Source organism: Monodon monoceros, unplaced genomic scaffold (genome assembly GCF_005190385.1).
Source record: "Monodon monoceros isolate NGI ecotype Baffin Bay Population unplaced genomic scaffold, NGI_Narwhal_1 Super_Scaffold_2, whole genome shotgun sequence".
Taxonomy (NCBI): Eukaryota; Metazoa; Chordata; class Mammalia; order Artiodactyla; family Monodontidae; genus Monodon; species Monodon monoceros.
In genome coordinates this window covers 36063927-36077163 of record NW_021703776.1, presented here as the reverse complement: position 1 = coordinate 36077163, position 13237 = coordinate 36063927, and the positions used below count along the sequence as shown (strand labels likewise).

Sequence of the window (13237 nt, the reverse complement as noted above, 5' to 3'; positions counted from 1 at the left end):
GTAGACACCTCTTATTTAGGTCTTTCTGTCTCCACTATGACTATCAGCAAGCTTTCTTTGCTACTGATGCAGGCAGAAATCAAGCCACAGTATTGTCATGCTCTGGTTTTGATATTTATTGAAATATCATTTTACCTTCCTAAGAATATTCAAACACATTAAAAGTCTAAATGATAATGTTACAAAATTCATTTACCTGCCCATTAGTATTAGTCAATTAGCCAGAAGTTTTTCTTCGTGACATTTGACCTCTTAGAGGTAATACATTATAACTCGGATTGAATAAGTTTTAATGCTTTCTTCATGTTTTCTATCACTGTAATAGAAGTAAATATACATTATTCTATTAGTAAATGAGAGTACCAAATTTTTAAATTAACCCCTGAATCTAAAATTGGCCCATTAAAATTAACAGCTATAAAGATTTGGGGATTCATCTGCAACCTTAAAGAATATTATGCTGAAAGTGTACATGTAAATTTAAGGATTAGACCATTCAGAGCTGGTTAATTAACTTAATGTTAAAAAATTTTATCAAAGGGATTTTGAGGGAGTGTCTATTTTGTTAACTGATTATTTTGTAGCAGTATTGCTGGATATGACAGGCATAGCTCTCTTATTAAACATAGTTGATAGTGAATGTTGCAGAAATGAAAGTCCCAAGTCAGACTGTATTTCCTTGCTTATAGGCATTAAAGGAAGAGAAAAGATTTAATTATGATCACTTTGAGGAAATCACATATAATCTTTCATACCAGAAGAATGGACTGGCTTTCTTAAGATTTAATTTTCACGTGTACTCTATTCCTTTTGGTGGTGTTAACATTTAGTGATCATAAGAACTATTAGAGATCCCTGTTGAAGAGATTCTGAGGTGCCCCAGAAATTCTGATTTTGATGGGAGCTAAGAGTTTGCATATTAACCACTATCTCCACTACCAGCCCCAGGGACTGTGATGTGTGGGTAGCACTGTTTGTGGGGAAGCACCCATGTAGGGTATCATTGACCCTTCTAACAGTTAAGTGTTGCTAGTATCACTGTTCAAGATAATTTGTGAATACTTACATAGCGGTAAATCCTGAGGTTCATATGTATATAATCTGTTTGAGTATCTTCCAGTTATATCAGCTCTGACTGTTAAAGAAGGATCTGCCAAGAAAAAATAAGTACCTTACATATTATTTAAAATATTCTGAAAATCATTCTTGCCTCTTAATCTAAAACAAACGTTAAGCAAATTTATAAGCAAAATCAGTTTTCATACATGTGAATTCATTGTGAGTTAATCTGAATTCTCATTTTGGTGTGTCACAGGTCTCTGTCAACATATAATAGTTTAGAGAACAATACTGAAACTACATTGGGATATTGATTTCATAGCATCAGTTAATTTAAAACATTAAAATTTAATATTTATAAGTTACAAGTTATAGATATAATGAGTTTGATTGTTGACCTAACAAGAACTGTTATTGACTGGGTTACTAATGACTTCCCTTTAAAAGGAATAGTACTTGAACTAGCATTTAAAAGTAAATAAAAGCAAGAAGGCTACTGATTTTCTAAATCTGATGGAAAGAGATTGTACAATTACCCACAAACATGATTCTAGGCACGTATTGTCCATCAGGTGATAAATTCTTATCAGTGGTTTCATGCTAGGAGAAAGATGAAAAAAAAGAATGTTATTGGATTGGATTGTTTTTAACAGTTGATTTAAAAATATTTTATGTAAACAAGCCTTTCAGTAAGTTATATATTTTGGCCTCCTACAATTCTATATAACATTCTATATCCACTAATACTTTATAGCTCTTTTTGTCTTCAAAAAAAGACAAAAAAAGAGATTCAGCTTTTCCACTGAATTGAGATATTAAGAAAACATTGTAGAGGTCAGGTACCATGAGATTCAGCATGATGAAATTATTCTGAGCCATTTCTTGTATTTCTTTATTTTGGGCAAACACTTTTTTTAGTGCTGTGGGAGAAAACATAATGTCAATTAGTTTCAAGGATCAAGACGCCTTCAATATAATGTAGCAAAATTAAGCTAGTATTTTGCATTTGTTTGCGTCTGTAACTTGGATGTAAATAGTTCATTGGCCCATTGCCACTTCGTCTCTAACTGGAAATCAATGAGGGACAGAGTCTATCCAAGAAGACATCAAGAGAGAATCACATTGATGAAATCACCAGTTTTACAATGTCATGTAATTCATTGACTCATTGGTTAAAACAGCATCTTCTTTCAGCCATTTTTCCTACGTTTTGGGGGGGGGGACAGGGGAGGAAGATGGATATAAAATTCTAAAGGACATGTAATATGAATATATTCAATAAATTACTAACAATCATTGTAGTCTTTAAGCACCTTAGTAAAATGGTGGTACTCTAGCAGTTGTCCTTTTTTTTTTTGGAATAGAGTTTCCTGAGTGCCTTCTTAACAATTTGTAACCAGGTCACTTTCCTACTTCATATTGGAGATACAATAAGATCTCAGGAGCAAAAATTACCTTGGCAGTATTGACAGTCCTCCAAGTGATGAATAACCATCAGTGGCTTGTTACTAAACAGAGAGAGTGTAGAATTGAGCCAAGTGATTAATTTGAGTTAAAATGTACAGTGAAATTAGATTTAAGATTCTCATACTTTCTATGAGACATAAAGTAAACATCTCAGCCTGACAAATCACAGCGCTGTAGTCTGTAGTCCTCTTAGTCATAACATGGCCTCAGCACTGAAGCATCAGCGTCACCAGAAATGTAGCTCATTAGAAATGTAAATTCTCAGGCTCCCTCTTGGGCCCACTCGGTCAGCATCTGTGGGGGTGAGGTCCAGGAATCCTTAGCTTAACAAGCTTACCAGGTCGTTCTTATGTATACTGTAGTACAGTTAGAAAAATAAAAGTCAATTCTGTCTCCATAGATGAAAAGATATTATGAGCAAGGTAGTATTCATTTCCAATGAACATCTGGTATAAAATTTTGGAATTGTCGAAGTTTTTACTTAGGTTTTTTGTTTGTTTTTCAAAAAGTCTATTAATATTTGACCATTTTCACAACCTTTTATTCTTGTCACAACTTACAATTACCAACAGTCTCAGGGAGAGTTCCCTTCCTATATATTTTTCAGTGTCATTTTGATTTTAACTCTCTGAAGAAAAGTTTTGGTGGTAGCTCATTGACTACCCTGCTGTTTAGAATACGAGAAAAATTAGAATGTTAACTACAGTGAAGGACAAAATAATTATGATTCGGGTATATAAGATGTTTTTAAAAATGTTTCTTTAACTTTGCAAGGATGCTAGGTACAAAAAGAGATAGACGAGTGTATATGTATCAAGCATAAATCTTTTTAAAAACAACAGACGTAATCATATGAAATACTTGTTACTGAATAATCCTGTTTTTTCAAACTTTAGTCTCAAAAGTGTTAAATAACACACTTTGAAGTGTAAATAATTTCATTTAATCCTCAAACTTAGAATATAAGTTAATTTTAGGTAAGAATAAATCCTACAACTTATCTCTTAAAATTTATAACATAGAAAGCTAACATTTGCCAACAACTTCACATTTACTGGTGAAAGAGCAGATTAGATATCCAATGAATGAAATATTATTACCTCTTTTTAATTAGTAGAAAACTGAGCCTAAGAATATTCATTGACATTTCTTTAGAGACTCATACAGAACTTAGACCTCCTAAGCACCAAGTAGTAATTCTTTTACTAGATAACTTTTTCTCTGATTGCACTTAGGTAGATAGAGGTGTCCTGTGATGCAGAACAATTCAGGGGCGTGAGTCATTCTGATTTCCTGAACTGCTACCCTTTCTTCCCAGCACAGCAGCTGGAAATAAGGATAGCTCTGTGTAAGGAAAGACATTGATGTAACTCTTGGAAAACTAATTTCTCCATCAGATTTCTGGCCAACTGGAGTCCAAGGAAAAATGTATCAAGACCACAGAATACTCAGTCTTAATAGTTCAGCTTTGAATGGGTTGTTCAGACAGTCAAACCAAGACAGTAATCCGTTTTAGGAAAAGCTTCTGTTTCTGGCAGACACTGAATTAGGAACACCTGAAAAAGGGCTCAGAAACTTTTAAAGCAAAGAGGCAGATGGTAAGTATTTGAGGTTTTGCAGCCCATGTGGTCTTGTTCACAACCGCTCACCTCTGCTGTTATTGCACGAAAGCACCCATGGACAATATGCAACAAGGTGAGAGTGGCCGTGTTATAGTAAAACTTAATTTATAACACTGGAATTTGAATTTCAAGTAACTTCCATGTTTCACAAGATATTATTCTTCTTTTGATTAAAAACATTCTTTTAATGTAAAAATCATCCTTAGCTCACAGACCAAATTATCAATAAAACAGGTGGTCCCTAGTCTTACGGTTACCAGGGGCGAAGGGTAGGGGGAGAGATAGACTGGGACTTTGGGATTGACATGTACACACTACTATAGATAACCAACAAGGACCTGCTGTATAGCACAGGGAACTTGGCTCAATATTCTGTAATAACCTAAATAGGAAAAGAATTTTAAAAAGAATTAAAAAAATAAAGCATTTTAAATTGGGAAAAAAAAATCTTATGAACTAGCACATCAGATTATGAGAAACTCGAGTGAGAGAAAGAGTAAAAATTTTGGGGAGCTGTACTTCTGAGATGCTCTATAACCAGAGCCTTCCAAGCCTAGCTGCTTATCAGCATCATTTGGTGAATTATCTTTTAAAATTCTACATGTTTTTCATTGAAAATAAGTTATAAATTCAGATGGTTTAAAATTCAAAAGTTAAAAAAGTAAAAATTCTTTCTCCCATCCTGCCTTCAAGAAGTAAGCAGTGTTACCATTTTCTAAGTTTGCTTCCAGAGTTTTTCAGGTCATATAACAAAATACACATGTGCATATGCATATGCTTGTGTATATACTTATGTAAATGTATATGATTATGAATTGTGCATGTTCATATGCATGTCCATATGTATATATATTCTTTCTTTTTTAAAAATACAAATACTAGCACGCTATACACATGTATCTGCATTTGGCTTTTTTAGCATAATCATATATCTTGGATGTTATTCCCTTGTGCTTTTGTATAATATTCCATTATATGGATCATCTTTACTTTATTAGTCTCCTCAAAATAGATATTTAAATTCTTTTCAATCTTTTATGTTTAGATTGTTTTCAGACATTTAAAAAGATGCTTTGGCGAACATGATGTTACTTACATATAATTTTGCGCATGGGTGGGTATATTTGTAAATAAATTTCCAGAAGTGGAGTTTCTGCGTCAGAGTATGTGCATTTATAATTTTGATGCACTGTATATACTTTCCTTAGAAGCTGTACCAATTTATGTTCTCTCTGATAATGTGAGAACTAAGTATTTACTCTCACTAAAACTGGTTATTGAGCTTTTAATTCTTTTATCCAGTAGGTGAAAGAGGGAAGTTAATGTGGTTTTACTTTCTTATAAAAAATAGTCACCATATGATCCAGCAATTCTACTTCTGGGTATATACCCAAAGAAAATGAAATCACTATTTCACTATCTCAAAGGGATATCTGCATCCCCATGTTCATTGCAGCATTATTTACAATAGCCAGGACATGGAAGCAACCTAAGTGACTCTCAGTACATTTGTGACAACGTGAATGAACCTTGAGCATATTATGTTAAGTAAAATAAGTCAGAGACAAATACTATATGATCTCACTTATATGTAGAACCTGGAATTTAAAAAAAAGTAAAAACCAAACTCATAGAAACAGAGAGTAGATTGGTGGTTTCCCGGGGTGGGGGATTGGGAGGTGGGGAAAATGGGTAAAGGTGCTCAAAGGGTACACACTTCCAGTTATAAGATGAGTGAGTCCTGGGAATGTAGTGATGACCAGAGTTAACAATACTGTATGGTATACTTGAAAGCTGATAAGAAAATACATCTTAAAAGTTCTCAACACACACACACACACACACACACACACACACACACACACACACACACGTTAACTATGTGAGGTGATAATTAACCTTATTGTGGTCATCATTGTGCAATATATACATACATCAAATCATCACATTCTACACCTTAAATCTGCACAATGTTTATGTAAATTATATCTCAATAAAGCTGTAAAAAATAATCTTACTCATATGTTTAGGTTACTAATTTTTTTATTCTGTGTACTATCTTTCCTATCTTATGTTCATTTTTTCACGGTCATTGCCTTGACCTTTTTCTTATTAATTTATATGAGTACTTTGTATATTAGAGAAATTCACTCTTGTAATATGAGCTATAGTTTTCTGTTAGTTTTGTATTTTTTGCCTTTTTCGTTTGCTTATGATAAATTTCTGATTTGCAGAAATTTGCATAATCAAAAATATTAGTCATTTATTTTAGGATTTTTCTTTCTTCTTTTTTTTTTCCTTTGGCCATACTCAACTCTAAAGGAGGACTAGGGTGAGGCAAGGGTAGCATCTAGGGCACAAAAATGAAGTGCTTTGTTTTTGCATCCTAGACATCCCTCATGCCTCACCCTAATTGTACCCTACCCCAAGAGTTTAAAGGAATAACAGTTTTGTAATAGTGTCTTCTAGTACCTTAATGGTTTCATCCTTATAATTAATCTTTATAATTTATTTTGATGTAAAATGTGAGGTATAGATACAAATTTTTTTATTTTTCACAAATGGCTATCAAATTCTAACAATTATTTTACATACTCTATCTCTCCTACTCCTGATTCAAAATGCCACTTAATCATGTAAACAATTTCTGTAGTATCCAGTTTTCTGTTCTCTCCATTCTATTCAATTCATTTACCGGTAACATACTGTGTTATTAAAATGTTTCATATTGATTAAGGGCTAGTCCCCACTGATTTCTTCTCAGAATGTCCCTAACTATTTAAGTCTGTCTATGTTTCCATTTCAATTTTAAAATCACTTAAAAACTTGTACTAATATATTGTGATTGTCTTAACAAATTTTTTAGCTATAGAGAGGATTGACATTTTTACGATATTGAATCTTCCTCTCCAAGAACATGATATCCCTTCACATAGGTTTGTAATTTCTTTCCTCACTAGTACATTTAGTTCATACAGATTTTGTACATTTTCTGTCAAGTTTATCCTGGGATATTTCATCTTTTTTATTGCTATTTTATATAAGGTATTTTATAACTGCCTTTAACTATTTTGATTTTATATATATATATATATATATATATATATATATATATATAAATGCTGTCGATTTCTAGGTATTAATTTAGTCTCATCTAATTTAACTGAATCTTCGTAGTTCTGATACTTTGGGCTGATTCTCAAGTTTTTCACAAACACAGTCATCAGCTGCAAATGAGGATTCTTTCACTCTCTCCTTTGTAAGTTTTTCTCATCTAATTGCATTGGTTAGTATCTCCAGAACAACGTTAGAAATTGTGGTGATTAAAGAATCCATCAGTGGGATACTTTAATTGTTTTTCCTCAGTAAGTATGATGTTGACTTTTTTGCTGGGATGGATAAATTTTTTAACTTCAAATATGGATTTGGCATTGTATTAAATGCTTTTTTTTTAGCATTTGTGGAGATAGGAGATACTTGTATGATTTGTGTCCTTATAAATATTAAATTATTTTAATTAATAGATGTCTTAATCTTGAATCTTTTGGCTTTCCCAGACTGAATCTCACTTTATCAGGGTATATTCTTTAGTGTTCTGCTGTCTGCTCTTTGCTAATATGTTGTTTGTTTTTTACATTTCTATTTGGAAATAAGATTATTCTGTAGACTTTTTTTTTTTTTTGTAATATTTGTCTGGTGTTGAGAGTGTTTTAGCCAATTCTTATTTGGAATCTTTTCCTTTTCTTCAAAGAGTGGAATTGAACATTCTTTAGATATTTGATAAATTCTTGGGGTGCTTTTAAAAGTACAAGTTTCTCAGCTCCATCCCCAAAGATTTAGTAGATCTTTAGTAAATCACATCACTCTTGGTCACTGAGTGCCTGGCGCATAGAAGTGGATACTCAGTAAGTAGTTGACCCTGAATATGGATTTTTAAAAAAGCTCTCTGAGTTGTTCTGATGATCAGACAGCCTTGAGAAGTGCTGCTATAAGTCAGGTTCTTGTTTAAGCTTGTATAATGCCCAGTGAGTGATGCTGTTTTGTTTATACAGTTTATATTCAAAGTTTGCTTGGTGGATGTTAACTAGACTTATTGTGGTAATCATTTTGCATATATACAAATATCCAATCATTAAGTTGTATATCTGAAACTAATATAATGTTAAGTCAATTATTCCTCAGATAAAAAAGCTTGCTTGGATAATTAAGAAATTAATACAGAAGTGTCTAGAGCTGTTGTTTATAAAAAAATTCTAATAGCAACTCTTAGTCCAAACAGCATACAATATCAGAGCAAATTCTTATTGTATCCTCTGAAAAGCTAACATGCTAGTGTTTGGCTCTCCTGTGAGGAGGTATCTGTATCATCTGTCAAAGTTAACTGAGAGGTGTTTTACCTTTTTTGAATATGAAAGAGACCTTCCTCATAAGTCTGCATCCAAGTGATGTCATCTCCCCATCCTAAACAGAAGAGAGAAATCAATGTGTTAACTCAGGACTACCAAAGAGTTCTGAGTTGGGGGTGTGATAAGCAGGTATCTATCTACAGATATTTAAGCTACCAAGCAGTTGTCTGACATAAGGTATGGAGGATACATAATTATAACTAGATACAAAGAGGTTGTGTCCTTTCAGGTGATATTACTGAGGTTTTGTGACTATGTTTTAAATCTTAAGGCCCATGGCCTTGAACCCAGTAAGTGTTCAGTAGATGCTATTATGATTAATGGTGATTGAAAGGACATCTCTGGACCATGCAAGAGCTCTCACTTTCAGAACGTACAGGAGGAAATAACAGTTAATCTTTGCATACTTTGTAAATCTATTGGGAATACTTTGGGCTATACTGAACAGCGTCCTTGAATCTTGAGTGTCAAGAGATGTTGACTCCTTCGAAGTCATAACACATCATTGAAAAAAAGGAATTTCAAATTTTGCTTTGAGTTTTAACAGAGAAAAAAATTCTGGCATGGGAATTTTATGGTTGAGAGACTCAATAAAACCCTTGTTTTGGAAGCATCCAAAAGAGTGGAGGAGAGGGAAACAGAACACAACGAGTAGAGAGAGAACCCACTAGCTTTATTTTTTAAAGAATCAATTTTATTTATTTATTTATTTATTTATTTTGGTTGCATCGGGTCTTCGTTGCTGCACATGGGTTTTCTGTAGTTGTGGCGAGTGGGGGCTACTCTTCGTTGCGGTGTCCAGGGTTCTCCTTATGGTGGCCTGTCCTGTTGCGGAGCACAGGCTCCAGGCGCACGGGCTTCAGTAGTTGTGGCGCACAGGCTCAGTAGTTGTGGCTCACGGGCTTAGTTGCTCTGCAGCATGTGGGATCCTCCCGGACCAGGGATCGAACCCGTGTCTCCTGCGTTGGCAGGCGGATTCTTAACCACTGCGCCACTAGGGAAGTCCCCCCACTAGCCTTTAAAGGAATGATGTGAGTAGTTGGGAATGTGTATTAGAGATTGAAGAATAAGACCATTGAAGAGAAGAATGCACAAAACATCCAGAAATATTTCAAAGTATTTTCAGGAAATGTCTCAGTCTATGGATGAAAAAGGTTGAATTAATTTGAAAACAGAAATAGTTTCAGGCTATTTTGGACCCAGATTTTTTCATAAGTTTCATATGTTGTCAGACTGGAGTTCCTGGTTTTGATACCATGGCTTAAAGATGTCCAGGACTTATGAAGCAGAATTATGAAGCAGGATAAATATGATCCCATGATTTCTGCCTGCTGGGTTTTGGTTTGTTTGTTTTTTAATAACAACTTTATTCAAATATAATTCATATGCCAATACAGTTCATCCATTGAAAGTATATACATTCTTTTAATATATTTACATAGTGTGCAATCATCACCAAAATCAATTTTGGAAGATTTTCATCACTTCAGAAAGAAACCCTGTACCCTTTAGTTATCACCACGCAATTCTTTCATCTCCTACAACCCTAAGAAATGGCTAATCTACTTTGTCTGTATAGATTATCTTATTCCAGACATCTCATATAAGTGGAATCGTATAAGATGCGATGTATCTTATGACTGGATGCTTTCACTTAATGCAATGTTTTTAAGGTTCATCCATGTTGTGGCATGTATTAGGACTTCATTCTTGGGCTAAATATTATTCCATTTTATGGATATACCACATTTTGTTTGTCCATTTATCAGCTGATGGACATTTAGGTTGTTTCTAGTTTTTGGATTTTATGAATAATACTGCTATGAACATTTGAGTGCAAACTTCAGTGTGAACATATGTTTTCATTCTTCTTGGGTATAATCCTTAGAAGTGGAATTGCTGGATCAAATGGTAACTATAACTTTAACTTTCTGACAGTTTTTCCAAGTGAGTGCGTTATTTTACACTCTTACCAGAAGTGTTGTTGGTTTGTTTTTGCCTGACCGTAGAATCCTAACATTGGAAGACATCTTATGTTAGCTTAGTACCCCAACCTTAGCAGGAATACTTCCTATCTGTAATAACCCTGAAAGACTTTCTTTACAACTTTGCTCAAACACACGTAGTAAGTTTATGCCACGTTTTGCATTAGATAAAAGTTATTTTGGTAACAGCCAGTGAGACTGTGTTCCTACTTAATTTCCCTATTCTGTTGCAAATATCATTCAATGCCAGAATGTCAGCAGTGGGAAGAATTACCGTTCTCTGCTCCTGTTTAACTTAGTTCCACAAATATTGAAGGAACATCTGCCATATGCCTTGCTCCACTTAGCACTGGGTGTATGCAGGTAAGACAATACAGTCTTATTGTTCTCTGTTCATTATCATGATCCCTAATTCCTAATCCATTACTGGCTATGCTTACTTATCTTCTGAGATTTTATTCATTCTCCAGTATGTATTTATTGAGTACTTACTGTATGCCAGGCACTGGACCAGGTGCTGGACGCAGAGCAGTTTTGGTTTAAAAGGAAGTTAAGATTTGGGGTTCACTTTTTTATTGAACCATTTCTTACCTTTTTCCGATTAATACTCCCTTTTCTCCCTAACACTGTGCCTGTTTAACTGGGGCTGCTCTGCACTCTAAGAGGCTCCATATGCTACTTGGTACACTGTAGTCAAATTTCCCTTTCACCCCTACCTTAAATCCTCATTCTCAGTTGTTTTCTATGTGCCAGTAGAAGATAAAGGCTTAACCAAATGCAAACCATTTCTGAATAATGGAGTTCCCAGCTGCTATCAGTCATCCCCCCTGTTGACACAGTTTAACTGAAATAACAGACTCATCGCGTTGTTTAAAATTTATTGTACGTATTGAGTATATTTTTCATAAAATTCACCAGTTTTAATGGACATTTGGAAGTGAATACACAGAATATTGGTACCTTAATTATAGTTACAGCATGCTGCTTAACTCAGCCCTCGAGGGTCTTTAAGGGCAGTGAGTTTGATCTTTGGCACTTTAAGGCTACTGAGTTCATTGTTTTATAACTGTTGTAGGTATATATGGAGGTACATGATAAATTACACTTAGGAAAATATTTCCCTCTTTTATTTATTTTGCAAAAACTTACCAATTTTTTTAGACTTATAGTTTCTGTGATTTTAAACTGAAGTAGAATTAATTATCTTGGCTGAACACTGACAGGCAATTGGCTGGTACCCAATACATCTGTTAAGGAATGAATTAACTTGGAAAGAAAGTCAGTATTTTAAAATGTGAAATTATGCTATAGTTGATCTCCATTTGTTTGCTCCAGTCACATTACCATTCCAAGTACCAGTCAAGTGTTTTTTGGTTTGTGTTACTAATTTACAATTAGCTATTTGGAGACAAATGATTTTCTTTCCATTTCTGGTAGCTGGAAATGTAGGAATCAATTCTGAGAATTTTCTTTATGAATTATTTCTTTGCAGGTGAAGATATAATTGTTTCTCAGGCCAAAGTAAAACAGTTGGTACAAAATAGAAATGTTTTCAATGTAGCCAATGACAAATCTAGATTATGTCCTCTAAAAATACTGCAGCTGTTTTCTGGAATCAGCATAGCCAACACTTGGTTAACCAAAATTCTTGGAGGATGGAGATAAAGTATAATTTTCTGGGGACCCCAGTGTAAAATCATTTCAAATTATTTCCTTGCCTGAATAAAGAGAGGACAGGGCGCTGGAACAGATTTTGAGGGGATCCTGATTGCATTTAGGATATCAATATAACGTATCAATCAATAGCATTTTGCAGGACTCTGGTTACCAAAGTTATAGGCAATGAAACCAGTTCTCCACTATTTCTATAGAAGATGCAACAAATTGTTGTTTTTCATTTCATGTGGCTCACTCTTTAAAATTAACTGATCCTCTCTGTTGTTGTTTTTTTTCTCCTATTTTAAAGTGATACACAACAAAAAATTTCAGTTAATTGAGTTGGCTTTATAACTAGACTACAGGCAAGAGATGATGAATTTTAAAACAATCCAAATGACTGAGTTCAGAAAATAAAATGAGATTCCAGTACCTCTTGAGAGTGTCTGGGGAGGTCTTTTTCCCTTTTTGATTGCCATGGCAAGGTTAGAAGAAACCGTGATGAGTAAGAGACAGACGACCAAAGCTGAGTGTAACATCATATCTTCTCAAGAATCCCTCCGAAGCAGCTGGATGGTAAAAAATAATTGTCAGAATCTGGTAGGTTACCTCAGGCTGTCATTAAGACATTTGTTAAGAGACCAAACCTGTGCTGTCAGATTGCTCTGCTTGTGTGAATTGACATGGTACAACCACCTAGAACTTTCACATTTTATTTGTAAATTATTGTAAAAATACAGTCAACTCAGTAGATGTCCACTTGATGAAAAGCCACATTCCTGGCATCCTGGGAGCAGTACAATGAAGTTGAAAGAGCACTGGACCAGGGCACCCAAAGCCTACTTCTGATGGTATTCTAGTGCTCACGGAACTGCATTAAAACTCAAATAAGATGATATTGATTAAAGGCCTTGCAGCTGCTAAGTGCAATGGAAAGGTGATGTTTGTCGTGCATAAATATTCTTTGCCCTTTGATTCTTCTTGATCTGATAGGTTAAAATGACATTTTAACTCTGCCAAGACAGTAAGATTAGGCATGAAC

At 34.3% G+C, this 13237-nt stretch overlaps 1 protein-coding gene across 1 annotated transcript; it reads right to left on the bottom strand.

Moving 5' to 3' along the window:
• Nucleotides 1–266: 266 nt before the first annotated feature.
• AGR3 (anterior gradient 3, protein disulphide isomerase family member) lies at nucleotides 267–12767 on the bottom strand. Its single transcript, XM_029233891.1, has 7 exons — nucleotides 12629–12767; nucleotides 8546–8609; nucleotides 2515–2567; nucleotides 1903–1979; nucleotides 1596–1659; nucleotides 1067–1150; nucleotides 267–316 (listed from the first exon to the last, which is right to left on the bottom strand). The coding sequence occupies exons 1-7, from the start codon at nucleotides 12735–12737 to the stop codon at nucleotides 267–269; spliced, it is 501 nt and encodes a 166-aa protein (XP_029089724.1). The 5' UTR covers nucleotides 12738–12767.
• Nucleotides 12768–13237: the final 470 nt, after the last annotated feature.